At 44.4% G+C, this 22,471-nt stretch overlaps 1 protein-coding gene and 1 long non-coding RNA gene across 7 annotated transcripts in view; one reads left to right on the top strand and one right to left on the bottom strand.

Annotated features, from left to right (window-relative positions):
* The window catches only part of epb41l2 (erythrocyte membrane protein band 4.1 like 2), a 45,260-nt gene extending 39,169 nt beyond the window's left edge, over positions 1-6,091 (top strand). For all 6 annotated transcript variants that reach the window (XM_030346022.1, XM_030346024.1, XM_030346020.1 and 3 more), the window contains 5 exons: positions 658-786; positions 975-1,073; positions 1,252-1,332; positions 2,092-2,202; positions 2,676-6,091. In XM_030346022.1, the coding sequence (XP_030201882.1) occupies positions 658-786; positions 975-1,073; positions 1,252-1,332; positions 2,092-2,196 (414 nt within the window). In that variant the 3' untranslated portion in view covers positions 2,197-2,202; positions 2,676-6,091. The remainder of the gene's footprint in view (positions 1-657; positions 787-974; positions 1,074-1,251; positions 1,333-2,091; positions 2,203-2,675) is intronic.
* A 170-nt stretch (positions 6,092-6,261) lies between these two features.
* LOC115534826 (uncharacterized) lies at positions 6,262-8,834 on the bottom strand. Its single transcript, XR_003974374.1, has 3 exons — positions 8,329-8,834; positions 7,576-7,751; positions 6,262-6,649 (listed from the first exon to the last, which is right to left on the bottom strand). It is a non-coding gene; the product is annotated as an uncharacterized LOC115534826 (long non-coding RNA).
* Between the last annotated feature and the right edge of the window lie 13,637 nt (positions 8,835-22,471).

Here is a 22,471-nt window from a genome sequence, read left to right as displayed (position 1 = left end):
TCTTGATGTGAGAGTCACCTTCTGCACGCTATTTACATGGCCGAGCTCGTTGAGTTTGCATGTGATTTGCGTGGGCGTGATTCTGGGTCCGTGTCAGGTGTTTAGGCTCCTCCTTCCGTGTGCCGTGATTTGCTTCCGCACGGTGACTGCCCGTGTGCATGTGTTTTCCTTAGCCGTGTCCTGTGAGCTTTACACACACGTGGTTCTGTGTTCGGCGTTGTGACGTGAGTGAGGCCTTCTTGCATGCTGCCGGGTTCACGTCGCAATGTTGTTTGTGTCACCGTGTTTATTGCATGTGTCAGTGGAAGGTGCATGGGTTGTTCCTGAATGCATGATTCACGGGGGTGGGTGATCTGAATACATGTGCATGAATCTGGCTGGGTGTAGTGCATGTATGCTGGCTGTGTCTGTGTTTTACCCCACTGGGGTCAAAAAGTCGTACGATGGTTAATAAATGTAAATTGCTTCTAGGATGCGCCCATGATGAAGTCTGTCTCGCGATCATATCCTCATTGCTTTTCCGCTTTATTGCGCTTGTTGTGTTGAAAGCAATTCTGAGCCCATCTGTGCACGTGGGTGTCGTGCCACAACCCTCCTGCCCGTGTGCACTCGGGTGGCAGCCTAACCTCCCCCACCTGGCCTCTCTCTCCCCCGCAGCCTCCGGTGGTGAAGACCGAGATGGTGACCATATCCGACACCTTCGCCGCCCAGAAGACCCACATCACCACGAAGGAAGTGCCCATTGTGCACACGGAAACCAAGACCATCACTTACGAGGCAGCACAGGTGCACGACGCATACACGCATGCACACGGATGCAGGCAGACACATGCACACACACTGTTGAGTCAGCCTGTCTGATTGATTGGATTTTAATAGCGTTTGTGAAATGAGTTTTGTACGCCAATGAACCTATCACCAATAGGTTTGCTGGTGAACCGTTCATCATTTGCCATTCTGTGTGTTATTTAAAGTTGGATAACAACGGAGAGGGGGATCCTGGAGTTCTGATGACGGCCCAGACCATCACATCTGAATCTCTGTGTACAACCACGACCACACACATAACCAAGGTCACACACACACACACAAACGAGTTTCCTCCATACACCCGTCATGTGCGGCATTACATTAAGTGCTTTGTATTTGTCTGTTTATATTTTGGCATCGCTTATTTATCTTGGCGTCAGAGTTGCACGGCCGATTCAGCCTAGAATATTCAGCATGTCCATGTGCACGTGTCTCCCGCAGACGCTGAAGGGCGGCCTATCGGAGACGAGGATCGAGAAGCGCATCGTCATCACCGGGGACTCTGACATAGACCATGATCAGGTGAGCTGTTAGCCGGCATAGGAGTGGACGCCGTAGCAGTCAATCATCATGGGACCATCAACAGCGCTCGCTCCGCCAACCAGCACATCAAGCCAGTTGTAGAGGCCCCTCCCCCCCCCCCCCCCGCCTCTGGGTTTAATTAACCTCACCTTCACCACCACCCATCTAGCAAGACCCATTTTCCAGCTCCATCAACTCCTTAACTACCATTGGTTGTTTGTGAACACACTTCTCGTTCCTCTGTCTGCTCTCCTACTAATCCTGTAATGATTAGTAGACTTTTTTAGTTGGCTGTACTTTACTGAGAGGGTTAGTAGGAGGACTGTGATGTAAGTCTGTGTCGGTGAGGTCATGCTGACTGGCCCGCCTCTTCTTCCTGTTGTCTGGACTCACTCAATAACAGTGTTGGCCAATGCTCAACCTATTTGTGATCCAAATATCCTGTTTTTCATGGCAAAGTTGGAAGGTCATATTTGGATCAGAGCATTGTCTTTTATTTCTTTGTTGTGTTTTTCTCCCTCCCCCAAATATGTGATGTCAGACATGTTTCGAGCTATGTGGCATCCCATAGTTTCTTAAGAAATGAAATGGGGGAAAAACACAAACCTTTGCCACTAAATCCAGCACTTTCTTTGTTTTTTGCGTTTAGCCTCTGTCTCATTTATTATTTCATTCTCCCCCTTCCTTTCCCTCCACCCCATCACCCATTGCCTGCCCTGCTCGCTGCCCCCACCGTGTGGTTGCCCCATGGTACTGCAGGCTCTGGCCCAAGCCATTAAGGAGGCCAAAGAACAGCACCCTGACATGTCAGTCACCAGAGTGGTGGTTCATAAGGAAACTGAGTTGGCTGAGGAGGACGAGTGACTGAAGGTAACAAACGGAAACAAACAATTCATTATGTATAGGGAACGCTAAGGGTTATCGGTCTGGTTTCTACAGAACGGGTTTCTGGTGAGAGGAATGGGACCGTTATGCAAAAGGAGTTAACAGGAGGGAGAAGTTTGGGGTACTTTTAATGACCCAAAAGTCGGCCATTTACTTTTAACGACCCAAAAGTGACACTCAGAAGACAGTAGTGTGTCACTCCTTCTACCAGGATTTACTGTGTTTAAAAGTTTGAAATCTGACACAGTTGTCCCAGTTTCAGAGGCAAAAACAGCCAAAAGTCCTTCTATGCCGATGCATGCAGAAACCTTATTACTAGTGCAAAACCGTGATGGTTCACTCATAGTACTGGAGATTAACCTTTTGAGTGTCCTCCTTCACCATATGACTCAGTTAACTAGTTGTTAACTGCGTTCTAATAGCTTGTGTTCACTCTCACCCCTCTTCACCCGATGCAGAGCTGAAGGACCCCTGAAATGGTTTCCACGTTTAACCACCCTGTTCATCCCATGATAACCCAACCTTGACCCATTTGAAGAGGAGGAGGAGGAGGGGGAGTGGCAAGAGGACGAGTAGCAAGGGCCATAGGAGAGGAAGAGGAGGAGGGGAGAAGGAGTCCTTTTTCTGTTTGTCTTTGGTGCTTCAAAAGTCCCTCACTCCCTCACAAAAGTCAAAGGAAAGAAATATCCTCACACTTTCTGAAGGAAAAAAAAGAACCACTTTGTTAGCATAACATTTGTAGCGTGTTTTTATTCCAATTGTTTTAATAGTGCTTTTTTTTTTCTCTTCAATTTGTATGCTTTCGCAAAAGAGAACATAAATCCTTGGAGAAGCTGATACCATGTCTGATAGGAGGTGTGATGGTAGTATTTCAACCAGTACTGTCATCTGGAGTATCCCATAAACTGGTTACGCAGGACCAAATATACACAGACTAATGTACTTTTAGACTAATTACACCAAAGCGATCTGCATCGTGCTGTTATCAGCACATGGTATTAGCCGTTTCCCATCATTTAAAAACATTTAACAAATACAAAACATCCCTCTCATATTCCATCTCTGGCTATTTCTCGTGACAGTGGAGCTAGGAACTAAAACATGGATTGAAATAGTCTTCGTGGGGAGATGGCTAATTCTGCAGGAGGAATGGCAGACCGGTCTTGACCCGTTATATCTAGGATCCAAGTGTTTTCGTCATGTTCCATTTTGCCAGGCATTTGTGTCAAGGGAATGGTGGTGTCCATTTGGTTTGCATTAGTCATAAGCAGCCGCTATAGAAAGGGAGCTGTAATTGAAATATTCACAGTAACACCACTACCCCTCTTTGCTGTAACGTCGTCATCCACATTCCTACGTCGGTGACTTGTGCTGAAAGCCAGTTTGTTTTTAAATGTATCTTCGTTTTTTATTACCATTTGAGATGTTATAAAAACCTGTTTACTATGGAAATTATTTTAAAGACCGTTATACACCAGCCAATCTGAACTTGGTTTCAAAACAAATTCATCCTTGGAATCCAAATGGTGCATGACACAGTTAAGGGAGACACTATTTTTTTAAAACCCGTTTTCCGTCTGCAGGTCAAATATTGGTTAGGTTGGTTTCACGGTAAATAAAACATATTTATCCGTCATTATTGATAAATGGGAGTAGCACAACAACATTCAGTTGATGTGGTTCTCGATCGCGCTACGAACTTAGGCTCCTTCGGTTCTTGTAGTAATTGTTCGGTTCAAACGTGTTTTTGTTGTGCCGCGGGGAGAAGAGATAGCTGGCGTGTTGAGCGATTAATTAGGCTTCATCGATTAGTTCGGGTTCATCGATTGGTTCGGGGTCATCGTTGAGGTACCGCTTGATTGGTTGCAAAGCACATGGGCAGTTAAGCTGTTCTGAATCCTGGATAAATACTGGGTTGTCATACACACACAGGCGTTGAGGTACGGTAGTGAAACGAAAAACGGGCATTTTTTATAATATGCATATTACAACATGCGACGGGACCAAAATATTGCAACAGCAAACGTAACTGGACTTGACAAAATTATTTTTCCTTGTGTGTGTTTACTGTATCTCTACAACGAGGCGCATGGTGTGGTGCGCTATTGGCCCTCACTATAATCTATAAAAGTTAAAACCAAAAGCTCGGAAGGATCTTTGAAGCGCATGTTTGGCCGTGGAGATGCGAGAAACTGGCTGTACTGATGAGAGAGACTAACTGGAAGACTAAGTGAACACGTGTCGGGATGTGTAGAGCTCCAATCTGGGCTAGACCTCAGATGTTATGTTTGATGTGCAGTCTGGAGGATTGAGGGAGAAAGTTGTGAGAATTACAATCGCATTCACCTCCCATATTTTGTAGCCTTTTTGACCGGTTCTGGTGCAAGTGCTGTGTTCCAGCAAGGCACCGCAATACAAAACTGTAAAAAGATCTGATTATAAGAACGATTGCCCAGGACTGTTTGACCTTGTTCTTTTCAGCCCCAATAAGACCTCTGTCAACAACTATATTCTGGTGTTTACGTGGACGAACATGAATCTAGTGGGGTGGATGTAAACACGCTTTGCATCTGTTGCAGAACTTTGGTCTCTGTTGCCAAGCAAAACGTTATGCAGAGAAGTGAACGGATTTGGTGTGACTTATCCAAATGTTTTGGTTTTCCATTTCATTATTTTTTTTTTGTATTGTATTTTTTATTTGAGGCGATACATTTAGCCAGCTTCTATTGACCACCGTACTCTTTCAATGCTACTAAAATACAGATTTAACTATCGAGATAATTCAATGAAGCCAACATGGTACTCTATTGGGAGACGCCGGTCTGAATACTACTATGCAGTTATATGACATTCCAGAGGGTGGGTCACCTGGTCGACCCTCTCAACAACAAAACCATTTCCAAAAGCATCGCTTACTAAAAAAATGATTTCAACTTCAATGTAATTTTCTTTTTGTATTTTTTTTCCTCCATTTTAATTGAATGTCTTTTCTCTGTGAACCTGTTGCGTCTGACACTTGGCCCTCGGTATACTCTCTTTGATATCTCTTTATATATTTTAGAGTGATTTCATTTTCTTTCTTCTGCGTGTGTGTGTGTGGAAGGTTTAAAGAAAAGAAACACACAAATATGATTCACATCATTGGAGTCCTCTTCCAGGAGCATAGCTCAGTTTGACTGGATTCCCAGGGGCGTTGGTGCTGTATCTGGACCCAGAGCTCAGGATCCCTGTTCTCTGGAGGTTGGTCTTCCTAGATATATGTACTCATTTGAACACAATGGATCTTTTAGTGTTGGAGAAACCACTTAATTGATATTTGTTTTGTTTTAACCAAAAGCCGTAAAAAGAACCTTGGACTAAATGATGGATTCGCCCCCTAGTCCATCTTGAGCAACCGATTATCGTCTTACCACGGAAATGCTCATTACCACCTTGAACATTGTCTTATTTCTCTGTAGGCTTATTTATTTCTGGCTTCAAGAACAAAAGCAACCAGGATAGAAAACTTTTTTCAAATGTTTCAGGTACCCGCTAAATGTAATGAACGCATGGGTACAGTTAATTTGTTGAATTACACAAGTAAGATTGGTGTATCACTATTTAACCATGTTTTAACTTGACCTGTGTAACTGCATAAGTACATTATTTTGGAAGAGCAAACCCCTCCATCAGTTAACAGTGTGCCCAGTTGTGGGCCATCAGGCACTGGAGCTTCCTTAGAAGAGCCCCTCCCTCGATTCTCTCTTAGCCAACCAATGACCACCAATAGTTTCACTTATGAGCAGCTTGATATTAAAATGTGTCGTGCACATCCCTTCACAGCCACCCCTGTCTTGTGTAACACTGTTTAAATAAAGGATTGTTATACTCTGAAGAAAGTGTTTTCATCAATTTGTTTTTCACAACACCTCATTCTGTTATTATTCTTTCTGCCAATAAGGCCCCTTTTTACTGTTATAAAAATGGCTAAATCCATTTTTTTTAATGTTTTCTTCTACATAATTTTAATTTTAATCGAACACCTAATAACAACGGAACAGTGGCTAACACAATATTATCGCCATTTAATGATAAAATGGTGACTCTGGGATGTAAGGAGCTAGAGGTAGGAGGTTGAATTGTTGATAGGGTTTATTTAATTTAATATTAAAACATTGCCACTTGCTTCCCAAAGGTGCTTTCCAGTCCTGTAACATGTATTTGCCATTCTGCTGTGCCACAGCTCCGAAGCCGACTATATTCCCGCTACCTACAACACCACAGCAATGACCTTCTGAAAACGATAAGTGAAGCCATTCGTTTCGTTAGTTGGAGTCTTGTTGTGCTGTTTAGCTGTATTGCGACCAGGCGCTCCTCCGCTTGGCCGACGCAGTGTCGTGAAGTGGCCTGAAGATGGCGCCCCTGTCCTGCGGAAACACCGACAGCTCGTCCACTGGAGAGGAATGAAAAGAGAGGTGCGCCGCGTGTGGGTAAATAAAGACGACTGACGAAAGTAATTGCTTTCTTAAAAACCGTATCGATTTATTAACACAAGTTGTTTGCTATTATAGCAGATAATGATGACTCGAGGGATGACTTGAAAGAGGGAAATTGTGTTTTTCTTTTTGGGGGGGGGGGGGGGGGGGGGGTTGCTCTGTACCTCAGCCAGAATGAGATGAGATGTCAGAAATGTAAAGTGAAAATGTCTGTAGGTAATCCAAGGGACAACCCACACGAATCACAACACGTACGCCTACAGCTCCAGGATTAGAATAAACATTTATATTTAAATCCGGCAGAGGGGGTGGTATATGGAAGTAGGCCTATATTTAATATGACGCAGCCCTCCTGTTATCCTTTGAACGCATAGTTCTGTCCAACAGTGGAACTTTAAACTTTTAAAGTCTGACCTTTTGTCGGTTTGACGATCTCTAGAGAGCCTATTTATTTTGGGAGCCTAACTTTCCCATTCCGATTGACACATTGGTGAAAACAAAGATTAGGCCTACCTGTTTTTTGTAGATGGTATACTATCGGACTAGGTGACGTTATAAATTGATAGGGGATGTGTCGTCTACTTAATGTTTATTTTGAATCACAAATGTTTATATACAGTTGTTTACATAAACTTTAAATTCCTGCCTGGACTGTGATGTAATTTATCATTGCTGCTATAGATGATCTTGGACTATTGTTTTCTGTGTATCCCATATGCTTGAAATGTTTTCCTTCGCTGCTGTACCAAAAACGGCCCCTAGGAGGACGTTAACGTTTTCTAACGTTAATGTCTCACACAGGATCATGGTGTCATCTCAAAGGAATGGTTTAAACTTGTGGAAAAACATGAGCAACGTGTCTAGAACCTGACAACATGCTTACCTTGTCCTAGTTTCCACCAAATGTAGACTATCAATTGACACAGTAGCAGGCAGACAGATACAAACAGCACAAGGCCTAGAAAAGCGAAGGGCATAGAGCCGTCTGTCTGGCCGACTGTTTGTCTGAGCAGTAGGGTCAGATCGACCAGTGGACCACTCAGCACCTTCATGCTTTGCCTGATGAGAAAGTAAAAAAAAAAGCTGTGATTTAGTAGTAGGAGTGAGAGTGAGGGAGAGAGGAACACACAGCACAGATCTCCTTTCCTGTTTTATTGGACACAATATACTAGATGAGCCGGTAAACATGCTAGTAAAAAATACACGTCAGTTTGAATTCATTAAATAAAGTGAAAAACATGAAAGGATAGATGATGAAAAAGCAGGAGAGAAAATCAATAGTGGTGGAAAGACGAAAAGGATGAGAATCAGAGGAAGAGCGAGAGAGGATGATGAAAAGGACGAGTGTTTTGATGTTATTTGGTAAACAAAATTTGATAAAAATAGAGTAAAAAGTTCCCCACCAAACTTTAGAGGGTTTAGAGGGCCGAGACTAATGCTTGGGTGGAAATACAATTCTAAAAGTGTACTCCTAATAGCTTGTTTCGGCTTGCTACAGCTAAAAGCAAAAATAACGTCCTAGCTGGTTTTCAGATGAGGTTATATGGAAAGTGACTCGACAAAAAGGCCCAGAAAGCTTCCAAATATCCTGCGGGTAGTCAGAAGGAAAACGGATTTAAAAGCAATGTCAACTTACCTTCTCTGACGCTGGTCAGTTGCAGGTTATCAAAGGTGATTTAAAAAAAGCTTGTATTGCAGATGGTGCACAAATGTCCTCAGCTTACTTCATCCGCCTTTGAAACGATGAAATCATCCACTCTTTGATTTGAATTCACTCAGGATTTCAATGTGAGGTTATTGACCGTGACTCTAGCACATGAGAGCACAATCTAGTCTATGAGTCAGGTTCTAATAAACTGTTGAAAGCAGCCTTCATCTTCCATTCTCCCGGTGAAAGTCCAACAGGTTGAGTTTCAGTGCTCGGGGCGGCCAAAATCAGCAACCAAATACCCCAAATAGTAATTAACCTCCATGGAACACTGGAGGGTAAAACAGAACAACCCTTATGCCTCTTTCTCTTTCAATCCAGAAGTGAGTGTTCAACCCCTGTGTCGTTCTGGGGCGTAATCAAGAAAGTGTCTCTGTCTTTTCACTCGCTAAGTTGTGTCTGTGTGGTTTCTCTCTGATAGCAACACAACAGTGGCTCTGGCTGGTCGATTTAAATGACCTTTGTTCTCTTACAACAGTTCAACCTTGTGATTGCTAAGAAGATTAACACACACACACACACACACACACACACACACACACACACACACACACACACACACACACACACACACACACACACACACACACACACACACACACACACACACCGTACTTGGTCTTACTTTATTCTGATTTTGTGTGTGTTTTGGCGCCAGGGTAGTCTGACATTAGTTGAACCTTAACCCCCCCACATACCAAACACACACACACACACACACACACACACACACACACACACACACACACACACACACACACACACACACACACACTAATAACCCATATACATACATACACACACCACTAACAAACGGCAACATGCACACACACACACACACCTCTTTAACTGCCATTTAATGTGCACATTTCCATACACCCATGCACTTTGTAACTGCGTATCTGTCATTTTCAACCCATCTCTCCAGCATTGTTAATACATATGTAACCTTTTAGTGTCTCTCTCCAACTGTTCATCTAGGCTGGCACCTCACTCTCTCTATTCATTCTTGTCTCTCTCTCTCTCTCTCTCTCTCTCTCTCTCTCTCTCTCTCTCTCTCTCTCTCTCTCTCTCTCTCTCTCTCTCTCTCTCTCTCTTAAATAAATGTAAGACCACTTGATAACCGCTTTTTACTCCTCTTTTATTAACCCTTTCCTCGGCTCCTCTCTGAACTCTAGTGTGAGTGCACCCTGCCCTCACACTAGGCCATCTGGCCGTGGCCGTTGGCTGTTTTCACACCTAACCGTGCTCAACTAGTCCCATTGTTCTCTGGCCTGCACTCACACTAGGCCATCTGGCCGTGGCCGTTGGCCGTCGCAACTGTGGCCTGGCCACGGTAGGCTCTTGTACATACGTCATCACGTCGTAACACGTCATCACCAAGCGTCCGCAGCATGGACCATAATAAAGTCTGCTGCCAGTCAGAGTTTTAACAACAATGGACCACAACACAGAGAACACAGTTCGCACTTTGCTGAGTCTGTTGCTTATTTGGAGCTCAGATAGAGCCCACTCTTACTGCTGGTTTTTTCGAGTACGCAAACAAGCGTAAACATCCCTTGACGCCATGTTTACCGTTTAATGGGAAAGAAGGCTCGTCGCCTTTATTATGTCCATGGTCGTCGCATGGACTATACGTCATCCAGCTCAGGTTGCGTAGCCGTGCGTGTGAGCGTGTCGGCTCATTAGCATCTGTACCGTAGCGGCCCGTACCGTAGCAGCACACCTCTCCCAAGTGGCCAAATTGGCCTGGCCTGGCCAGACTGGCCACACTCACACTGGCAGATTTGAGCACAGTTAGGCGTGAAAACGGAGTGTGAGTGCACCCCGTGATTGACGGTTTGTGGTATGTTAGAATGTCTTGTGGCCCCGAAACTCTGTGTTAAATGAAATGAATGTGTATCGCCATTCACATTCTCACAAATAACAGTTTTTCTGTATTAAAAGAGGCAATTTAAATATCTTCGCACTCCCCTGGCAGCCTTGATGATGGAGTCGCTCATTAACGCAGGAGCATTGTCCCCTGTGATTCCGTTACTTTTTTGATGCTGGTTGTTTCACAGAATATATGTGATCAGCTGGCGGACATCGTCTGTGGTACTTGGTTGTCCATGTGCTTCTTCCTCCAGAGCCAAGGGCCAGAAGTCCAGTGCAGGAAAGGCCGGATCTGTTGCTAAGTAACTGGTCACTCCGAGCACGCCGTCGTTAAAACACTGGCTGGCATGTCGCCATGGCGATACAGTGCGGGAATTTAACCACAAGCAGCGGCGGAGGAGTAAAGTCTGAGCTGTGTGCAGGGGAAACGCTTGTGTGTGTTAACACCCTGTCTGTCAGGTATTAGCCATCCCATAGTCGATCTGCTCGCTGAACTTTGACCTCCGTATTCTTACCATGCCCCTCCTCTGACCTATAGTGTCGTCAACCCCACCACAGTCCGCTGCCACTGGTGGACACACACATACGCACAAAGAATACACGAACGCACTCACACATTTGCGTGCAGTCGCGCACACACAAGCATGCACACACACAAATTCAAACGGTAGAGTGGATCCCTTTCCAGGACACGTCGTGTTGGGGGTCTGAGCGATGGCGACCCTTACTTGGCTTTGGGTAACCACGTCTAGGGCAGTGATTGGGCAGTAAAATAAACATTGGACTGGTGGAGTGGTAGCATGTATCACAGTCAATAGAGCGGTCAATCAAACACTACTCAATCAGGACTCATTTGTTTCTGTGTGAAATCACACGATAAAAAGCTGTCACTGTGTGTTTATTTGATCTTCTTAAATGTGTGAGTGTATGTTGTCTGATTGGAAGTGTGTGTGTGTGGGAGCGAGAGTGTGTCTTTGTGCAATTATGTACAGTGTGTGTGTATGTGTGTGTGACCTATTATAAATTAGCAGTGGACGAGAGACTAGTCTACTCCTCTCATCAACTGAAACGCCAGGGCTGTTATCGAACAATGCCCATACACGGCCTCACTCCCAGCCAACTTCCGGCTTGCTCGTTTCTCTGGGATCTGTGCCATGTTGTCTCATCATCCAACTTATCAACGTCCTCGTCTGGACCCCCTCTCCCTTTGTATCAGACGCGGCCGTGCCTGTGCCGCTCACATATCTTGTTATTAAGGCCCAGAAGAACAGTGTACAGCTTCTCCACAGTAATCTGTCCCTGAACAAACCTTATGGATGCTTTGTCTTTCTGAGTCTCTCCTGGTGATATGGCCTCTTGTCACCTCAGTACCAAGGGCTGGACAGAACATCGGATGACCTTTCTAAAGGAGCGAGTTTCTCTTCAGAAGAGTTCCAGTTTTTTTCCACGATTCTCTCATTCATATAGCATATAAGGCAAGATATTGATATAATCCTTCTAAGGGAATAGGGAAATTCTCCCACACATAATTTTCTGTCTGGCTGCTCTTCTGCCTGCCTGTCTGTCTGCCTGTTTGTTGTCCATCTGTTGCCTGCCTGTCGGCCTGTGTGTCAATCTATCCGTCTGTCTGTCTATCTGTCTCTGTCATGTTGGCTTCTCTCATGTTCTCTCTCAGCCTCTACATGCGAGAGTTTTCCACATTCAAATACACTTAGTAAACGATATACACACACACACACACACACAGGAGACCATCAACTATTAAGTGGTTCTGTATTCTCCACAATCGTGTTCGCCGCTCTATACCCGCTGCTGTTGAGCCGGAGTGACGGTGGCACATACGCCGGAGAGTATTTCGGAGTGGAGGCTGTTCCGCGGACAGCTGTTCCCCGGAGCACGTGGTTGCGGAGGGAACACAAACCCTTTTAATTCTCCGCTAAAGAGGCCGGCGGCGGGCGGCGCTAACCGCCCGAGGGATGATGAACCCTCGCCGACTACGCCGATCCCTGACAGCTGAGCGCGTTCACGTCTCCGCTGGCTGCTGGTATTCATATGCATATGCCTCACATGCATTTCATCTTACTCCAGCTTATCCCTTTCCATGTACGGTTCCGATTTTTGTTTCCCAGAAAAAAATTACTAAGCTGAAGGTCGATGGTTGAAGTAAACATGTTAACGCAGTCACACGCTTCTTGCACATGCATTTTGAATAATGTGGTTGCGTAGGGTTAAAAATAGAAAACAAACTATATGGATTCACGACCTTTGCTCTGCTTCTTGATTCTTGGCTTCTTTTAGCTCTCCCGGGCCAAAATAAATCTGTATTTAGTAAAAAAAAAAAAAAAAAAGATATAAAAACCTCATCTCAGGTAGGCCTATCAGTGATGGGCCAATTTTCTACAAATGCTTTCTATCTATCTGCAGAGCAGTGGTTTATTAATTATGATAGATGGATATTACATGATGTTCTCTGAGGGCTACAGGTGGACTTAGTGGCAGAGCCGTGACGTTAAAGTGTGACACAAGGTAATTAAATTAACTCCGGGAATAGTTCCCCCCAGTGGCTCTAGTGTGTGTGTGTGTGTGTGTGTGTGTGTGTGTGTGTGTGTGTGTGTGTGTGTGTGTGTGTGTGTGTGTGTGTGTGTGTGTGTGTGTGTGTGTGTGTGTGTGTGTGTGTGTGTGTGTGTGTGTGCGCGCACGCGAGCGTGCATGTGCTTGCGCTTAACCTTGATTTTTTTAATTATCTTTCAGTTGTCATAACAACGTCCTAGCCATGATGTTAGCATACAGTGTATTTGGTCGGGGGGTCATTGATGACGATGGTTGCCATAGCTACTAGTAATGAGATTCCCTGCCTTCGAGTGTTGCGTAAGAGGCGATGGCATTTACCTACAATCAGAATGACGGAATAGAGGGCGTCACGTTGGCACGTCGGTGAACTATTGTGAGAGATGTCAATCAAACGCCCTACTCTAGACCAATTAAAAAGCCATGCACTTCGCATTCATATGCGGATGCTTGCAATACCCGTCATTTAATGTTGAAGTATGTCGTCGTCAATGCTGTCAACGTATGTAATGGCATCTAATAGGCCTATCATATCATTATATAATATAATATAGGCTGTAAAGATGTAGTAGGCTACTGTTTGTATAAAAGAGAGGTTAATTTTTGCATGTAGTATCAAAGGGCTGAGTTCTATATGAACTGGGAATATGACTATAAAGGTTTCTGCTCCGTAAACCCAGCAGCAGCACTGAATTATTAACCGATTTGTTTTCACCCTTTTATTTTTGCTTTATCAACCCTTCTGGGGTGTTCTATTCCATCCCATTCTCTGTCCCTGTATTGTAGGCCACTCTGTTAACTATGTTCTGTTCCTCTCTGATGCTCTCCCTCCTAATCTGTAGCCGCGTTAACATGGCACATCTGATCCGCATAGATTTGGCATTGTGAATTAGATTTTAATGAAAGCACATGCAGGAGAGAGCTTTTCTCTGCCTGCTCCTTCAATTAAGAAGGAGGGGGACAGCAAAGCTATGTCAATTTCTCGTCCGATCTTTATATTTACCCCCACCTCCAAGAGGACATTCTCCTCGAAGGTCCAATTGCGAACTACTGCAGCTGCCATCTCTCTAAGTTAAGAAGTATTTTAACGTTCAGCCTGCAAAAGTACTAGTAGTAGCCTACTCATTTACAGTTATCTCGGACGCGCGTGGACACGATACGTGAACACGTCATAAACACCCATGTCCCGTCACACACACACACACACACACACACACACACACACACACACACACACACACACACACACACACACACACACACACACACTTAGGCTCACAGACACACACACACACACTTAGGCTCACAGACACAGACACATTGACACACACACACACACACACACACCGAGTCCCATTGCCTTAGGGTTTAGGGCTCAAACTCTTTTCCGTACGCTGCAACACCTCTGGGTTCTTACACCTTGGGTTCCAGTGGTCTCAACCCCAGTAAGAACAGAGAATAACGGGATGGAAGGGGGAGGAGAGGAGGTGGAGGGGCAGAGCATGATATCAAATGGAAGTTAGAGAGAGAGAGACAGAGAGAGAGAGAGAGAGAGAGAGAGAGAGAGAGAGAGAGAGAGAGAGAGAGAGAGAGAGAGAGAGAGAGAGAGAGAGAACGTATATAAATAGATTCTCTATGAAAGGAAGTTTTTCAGATTCTTGAACATATACACAGACACAAACACACACATATGCATTGATTACTTACAATAATAATTAATTCTCTTACTTTTTCCCTCTCTCTCTCTAGATCTCTCTCTCTGTCTCTCTCACTCACATACACACAGACAGACACACACACATTCTCACAGCATTTTCTCTCGCACGCTCTCTCACTCTCCGCCTTTCTCCCTCACTGACTTACTCTCAAAAACGCACGCACGCACACACCGACACACCGACACACACACACAGACACACACACACACACACACACACGTGTGGAAGATGACAGACGACCAGAGATGGCGAGAGAGTCAGAGCTGTGAAATCAGAGATGATTACATTGTTGCAAATGACTTTGTGTTTCAATATTATGGAGAGGGGAGAAGAGAGGAAGCTGTGAGCACTAGACAGGACGTGGGATCTGAACCAGGGAGAGAACGAGAGGAGCGGACACGTTGTTCCGTCATGAGATAAACGTGCAGCTCTCAAAGGAATAAATAAGTTGATTATTTGTTTCTTATTAATAGACGGATGAAGAGAGGGCGGCCGGGTGGTTTACTGAATCATGTGTTCTGACTCCCATCTGGATGGGAATCTGGTTTTGAATGGGATCGATTCCCCAGTGCCAACAGCCCAGCTCACCCCTTCACTAAATTATAGTTTTATTCACTGGGAGTTGCTTCGGATACAAGTGAATACCAAATGCAGACAAGATGCATGGAAAAACAAATTTAAGAACTGGAACGCAGTGGGGGCAATTACTCTCTTTGTGTGTGTGTGTGTGTGTGTGTCTGTTTGTGTGTGTGTGTGTGTTTAAGTGTGGTGTGAAAGAGGCCCCCCATTGATTGGCATTCACATCAATCAATCACCACAGAGGTCGAATGTGGGACGGATATGATCAATCCGATGATTTGAACAAAAGGATAGAGAGAGGGAGAGAGAGAGGGAGATGGGAGGAGGTGGGTGATAGAGGGAGGCCGATGCGATGGTTAGAGGATGCTCAGGGGAGGTGGATTGAACGGACGAGGCAGATGAGATGGAGTGATTGAAGGGGCAGAGAGACAGAGAAATGTTTAGCAGTAATGAGCAAATCATTGTTATCAGCCAATGCTTTTGTTGTCCATTGTTCATGATGTTTCGAGGAGTAGAAAATGAGCCGGTAGAGAGACTATGAGATACAGTGAGCTTTACTGATGGGGATTCTGCGCATTGTGATGAAAGAGACTGGGGAATGAGAGATTGTGACAGACAGACAGGCAGAGAGAAAGAGGGCGAGTGAGAACAATAGAGAGAGAGAGGGAGGGAAAGGTGTGGAAGAAAATAACCAAGTTCTATCACTTCAACTAAATAACATAAAAATAGCATGAGGTATCGAGGAGTCCAGAGCAAGTAGACTTTGTTACTACCTGCGAACATACGACAACAATGCCGAGTGGCTTGCAAGACACACTGCCAGATGTTTATCGGTGTTCGCAAAACACACTGCAGAGTGATTCTCGTCCTGCTCCTTATATACCCAATCCTTACATAACATAACGTCAGCCTTAAATAAAATGTTGATTGACATAACATGTTTTTCCAGGTCACAGCTTTACCTTGAACATACATTGATCCCTATGCATACAGAGCGATGGTGTTTGTGTATCAAAGAGATGATGATGAGAAGATGTGGAGGTAAAGGGCAGATCAGGGTAACAGAGTTTGGGATGATGGGGGCGTACTTATTCTAAACAAGATAAATTCTGAGGACCGTTTGGAGTGAAACATTTGAGGAGACACGTGATTAGGAAACAGTTAAACAAGGATACAATACAGATAAGAGTGAGAGTGAGAGAGAGAATGTAGCCTTAACCTGGTGACCAATGAACAACTAGTTGTGGGGGGTTGGTGGGATTGCATGAACACTTCCTGACACATTTATTTAGTTCCTGGTCAGCCCAGAAGAACAGCCTCACCAACTTCTAAAAAATAACCCAAGTCCATACCACCGCAAATGCAACAACATACAGAAGTTATTCACTCTTTGCATTTTATTTGGTTTGATTTCTATACCGCTGCAAAGTTCACATCGGGCATTAATCCCCCCCGTGGTGAATAACAGTCACAAAAGGGATCAACTCTTATTTTAGGTCTCTGATTTCTAAACCTTGCTTTGGGAATAAGTGTGCTTCCGGAGCCCTGACGGATGGACCTGCTGAGCCAGCGCGTTGCGAGAGAGGGAGACTTATATTTAAAAACGCTACACAGTAATAATCATAATCACAACGTGAAATGTGGTTTGTCCTTAGAGTGCGGCGGCATAAAATGAACAAGTCTCCGCTGATGATAAATGGCACCAGCAGTACAAGATAATCATCGCCTGGGTGAATAACTTCATTGTTATTCATGGGAGCAGCTGGACGGGGGCGATGGTTTGGTGGGTAGCAGACTCGCTCGCTGCTGTCCGGAGACACCAGTGGGTGATGGATTTGGACGATAATAAGCCAGAGGTAATAAGTTATGTTTGTGCGCAACAGTACGACTTTACGACCGCGTTCACTCCCCGAATGACCAGATGGCGGAGTTACAGTCGCTACTCTAAAAAGTCAAGTTTAATGAAAAGTGGGAGAGAAAAAGGGATAATGTGTGGTGAGGAAAGAACGTGACACACACACACACACACACACACACACACACACACACACATGGACACATTCAATAGGTACACATGTGACTCGCATATTTATAGCAAGAGCAAAACGGATTGAAAATGAGTGAGAGAGAGAGCGAGAGAGAGCGAGAGAGAGCGTGAGAGAGAGAGAGAGAGAGAGAGAGAGAGAGAGAGAGAGAGAGAGAGAGAGAGAGAGAGAGAGAGAGAGAGAGAGAGAGAGAGAGAGACTGGGAGACAGCAAGATAAGGAGAGTGATAAAAAATGGTCGGATGGAAACAAAAATCTCCTCTGCTCAACCCTGTAATCTTGAAAGTGGTCCACGGATGGTGAAAGTAAACAAACATGGGACAGTGGTGGTGGTGTGTGTGTGTGTTTGTGTTAGTGTGTCTTTGCATTTGTGTTTGCGGGTGTGTGTTTCCATTTGTACGTGTGCGTGCGTGTGCGTGTGTGTGTATGTCTGCGTGTTCGTGTGCGTGCGTGTTTGCTTGTGTGTGTGTTTGTTCCAGTAGGGTCAGTACACACTGGACTGGATGTTCCTCACCGTTACTGTGCCTCCGCTTCTGCTTTCTCTATGAAAAGTGATGTTGTGGTCAAAATTTATCTTTGCGTTTATGCTCACTCAGAAAATCTGTGAACTCAAAGCTATTCATAAGATAATGGAGGACTACATATTTAATACCTTCTCATGTTAATATTGCACCAGCCGGAAGATGGAATTGGTAACGACATTGAATTATTAAAAGTCCCCACTGTTTTCCTATTACATCTGGATTAGTTTGATTTTAATTGATATCAGTGTTTCCTTTAGATGGAGAAGAACCTAACGTCTTTAGTGTGAATGAGAATGATTGTAGACTTCTGAGGAGTCACTGGATTTCCCTGGTGGATGCTGAGTTGTTACACACACACACACACACACACACACACACACACACACACACACACACACACACACACACACACACACACACACACACACACACACACACACACACACACACACACACACACACAGACACTTGCACACATTTGGACTTGTTTTCAAACAATCTTCAATAAACATTTGTTTAGTCTTGGATACATTCTAAACTGTTTCCGTCTACTTTCTTCCAAAACTCATGTATTGTGGGCGAGAACCAACCATGTTATGCGCTTTTCTTTCATCTCTCGTTCTCCTCCCTGCTTGCACACAACACACACACACTCACACACACACACACACTAACACACACACACACACACGACACAAACAAACACAACGCTTTTATCTCCTATGCGGTGGGCTGCCCTCCCTGTATAATTCATAGTCTCCAGACTCAGATGAGATATGCTTTATAACTGCAGGCGCTCGCAGGCCTGTGAATCCACAAAGAGGAAGCGACTGCACTGTTTGAGGGAGAGAGATGTCCAAAGGACTGAGAAATCCAAAGATAGACCTTATCCTTCATCACCATCGCCACCGTCACCACTACATCCTCAAAAAACAAATATAGCCCAATGGAGCCGTATGCTTATGGTAATAAGTGTGTGTGTGTGTGTGTGTGTGTGTGTGTGTGTGTGTGTGTGTGTGTGTGTGTGTGTGTGTGTGTGTGTGTGTGTGTGTGTGTGTGTGTGTGTGTGTGTGTGTGTGTGTGTGTGTGTGTGCCTTACAGCATCTTCACCCTTCCCTTTTTTTTCTATTGTAAAAGCAACACATATATTATAAAGATTATTATTATCAAATATTGTTGCCAGATTAAATCCCTGTAATCATCATGCCATAATTGATATGTTACTGGAAAGACACAATGCATGGTAAATCCTTAATAATCCATCTGGTCAGAGAGAACTAAACGTCTAATGAGGTTTGGGAAATGAGGAAACAAGAACAGTGCTTTTAGGAATATGCAAACAAAAACAAACAAATTAAAAGACAATATTGCTTTCAATTGTGAGCATCGACGAACTCAGCCAACACAGTAATTCCTCGAAGTATGAAGGCTTTTCATTATTGTAACAGCATATTGGTAGATATAATATTTAGTTAGTTTAGTTAGATGAGCTAGGATTGGATGGTCTCATTTCATTATGGACCATTTTAAACAAAAATTCAAGCAAATATTAAATTCAAAAAATGTAATACACAATTATGAGGTGACACAATGTTTGCTGTGAAGAATAAGAATTTGAATTGGCTTTAATGTATGGTTGGAATGTGCAATGTGGAAATCATCTTTAAACAGTCAGTCTACCTTTTTATCCGACCACTCGCTTAAAAAGAGAGTGTGTGCCCGTGTGTGTGTGTGCGTGTGTGTTTGTGTGCATGTGTATGGCTGCGTGTTTGTGTGCGTGTGTGCGCACACACGTGCTGGTCAGAGAGCTTGTTCACTGTGTTAAATGCCCTCACTGGCGGTTTTGCCTCCAGGCGATAGTCACAGTGAATTGATGGGAGGTGACATATCGCGTAGGCTGGGCATTTAAAGAGCTTCAAAGAGCAAGAGAATGTGTGAGGGTGTGTGCCGGCATGTGTGTGTGTGTGTGTGTGTGTGTGTGTGTGTGTGTGTGTGTGTGTGTGTGTGTGTGTGTGTGTGTGTGTGTGTGTGAGTGTGAAATCAAGTCAAGTGTTTTTTCATCACATTTGCCGAGACTCTTAAATTGTGTGTGTCTGTGTGTGCGTGTTTGGGTGTGGGGTATGTGGGTGTTTCTGTGCGTGTGTGTGTGTGTGTGCGTGTGTGTGCGATTGTGCATCCAGACATTCTCTTCAGCTTCAGTCCACTGAAAGTAATATTCATAAGCGGAATCGACTGAATGCGGTTCAGTTCTAGCCAAAGCCCTTCTGAATAGGTCTTCAAGACGTAAACTTCGACCTCCGGCGAGCGACGCGTGCTGTCAAAGCTTCATGTGCTCCAACATTTAAAAAAAACAGGCTGTGACCATGATAACAAGATGGTGTGGTTAGTGGTTATTATCAGAATCTCTGTCTTTTAGCGGACCGAGGATGACTTGTATAAGTTGGAAGTATTCTCTGGCATACTCCCCCGTTTTCTAAAGTCTGGTTGAAAATGCAGTTATTAATAAAGCTACAAACACGGAGGCGACCGGAGAGAAACCAGTCATTATACAGAGGGCTAGAGTGATGGGATGGGATGGAGGGGGAGGCTCTACAGGCTGAGCCCTGGAGAGAAGAGCACACACTTTGAGACGGCCATTGACAAACATCTGGAGAGAGAGAGAGAGTGAGAGAGAGAGAGAGAGAGAGAGAGAGAGAGAGAGAGAGAGAGAGAGAGAGAGAGAGAGAGAGAGAGAGAGATATTTGCCAGAGATGACAGTGGACTCAGAAAGCAGTGAAGGAGGGAAAAAAGGGAGGGAGGGAGGGGGCGGGGGGGGATTGGCAGTGCCCTGGGGTGGTTCCTTCCAGCAGTGATAATTTAATTGGCTCGTTAAGAGAGACGTGTCGGTCCCCCGCTCGATTGGTTGAGTGGGCAGATGGTTACAACAGGGACAGGAAATAGAGGCTGGGGCCATTTAAAGTTTACTGACACACATGTGCCCACACACACACACACCCAAATACATCAAGAACCAAACACAAATACACACATCGGGAACGAGGCATTTTACCGCTTTTATTCCATAAACAAAACACACACATACAGACACACTCACACACACACAAACATACAAACATCCACAAAATAAACAATGCATAGCTCATCCATGCATGCGTTCTAGTTTATTAATGAGGGCAGAGGCAAGTAAATCATTGACTACGTGTGTCACAGTAGCAAGGCTGCAAGAGCTAGTGGCAGTATATGTGTCATGATTTTAGAGTGCCATGAGCCCTTTAGTAAAGTCTTGCTCTTCCCATTCCTCTTTTTCTATTTTCTGTTTCTGTCTCTCTCCCTCTTTACTCTCTCTCTCTCTCTCTCTCTCTGTCTGGACATTTCTGCCCTTTCTTCTCCTCACCTATTTCCGTCCATCGCAGGGCACTTTGCTTGAGACACGGTGAAACAGCCAATGAAGTTTGGAGCTCCATTGATATGTCTCAGAAACCAACGTCAGAGAAGAGAGCAACATGTTTATACTTAAAAAAGCTGTGCGTTAGGATATGGAGGGCCTGCATAACATGAACTGTATGCATATTTTAAGGGGAAAAGTGTGTATGATTAATGTATTATAGAAGTGTGTGTGTGTGTGTGTGTGTGTGTGTGTGTGTGTGTGTGTGTGTGTGTGTGTGTGTGTGTGTGTGTGTGTGTGTGTGTGTGTGTGTGTGTGTGTGTGTGTGTGTGTGTGTGCCTGTTTGTGTGAGTGTGAGGGGGTGTGTGTGTGCCTGTTTGTGTGAGTGTGAGGGGGTGTGTGGTTGTGTCTGCTATATGGCCATTATCTAATTATCCTTTCCTCTTGTTAAGAGAAAATGTCCCTTTGCTAGTTCCAACAGTAACAGGGAAGCCAACAATGTCATTCTGACCGCCCCACAGAAGCACATGTAGCAACTATACTTTTGGAAGTGTGAAAGCCAATCTCTTCTCAAGAGATTGGCTTTCTTTTCAAGAACATGTTCCAGGGTGCTCTGGCTGACTCAGGCTTTACCAGATTCCAAACACCGGTTCAAACACCCGCACAGAATGCTTTGTAGACATTTCAGATGCAGTCTATAGCCAAACTGTCCTGGGTTTGATTCCCAATGTCTGTCAACCTGTAGGCATCCCTGAGCACGATGCCTATCCCCTACCCGCTCATTAATCACATGCATCTGGCACAATAATTTACTGTGTGTTGTTTTTGTAAAATGCATCTAGCTAAATGACTACGGTAAACATTGAATAGTAAACATACATAAGTCTTATCCAATCAAATGAAGAGAGCCAACTTGCCTGCCAACATTATGTTGTTGGCTTCTTTTAAATAATGAGTTTAGTAGTATGTAGTATGTAGAATTGGATCTCACCAAAGATCACCGAACATCGAGTCTCAACATGCATTAACATGCATGTTGAGACTCGATGTCATGTCCACTTTGCTAAAAAAAACAATCTAAAAGAGAGTTCATGAAGAGTTGAAGTTACATCCTAAGAACATGAAGGCCTCATAATTGTGTTTTCTATCAGATGTAATTCTATGTTATTCTGCTGCTCACTGTCTAGTCAGTTCAATGTCTGAATGACGTAGAACTGTGTGTGTGTGTGTGTGTGTGTGTGTGTGTGTGTGTGTGTGTGTGTGTGTGTGTGTGTGTGTGTGTGTGTGTGTGTGTGTGTGTGTGTGTGTGTGTGTGTGTGTGCGTCTGCTTGTGGGTGTGAGTGTGTGAGTGGACTCTTCAGGCAGGGGTCCAGAACAA

This window comes from Gadus morhua, chromosome 21 (assembly GCF_902167405.1).
Source record: "Gadus morhua chromosome 21, gadMor3.0, whole genome shotgun sequence".
NCBI lineage: Eukaryota > Metazoa > Chordata > Actinopteri > Gadiformes > Gadidae > Gadus > Gadus morhua.
Note: the sequence above shows the minus strand (reverse complement) of the source record. Positions and strands in the feature narration are given on the sequence as shown.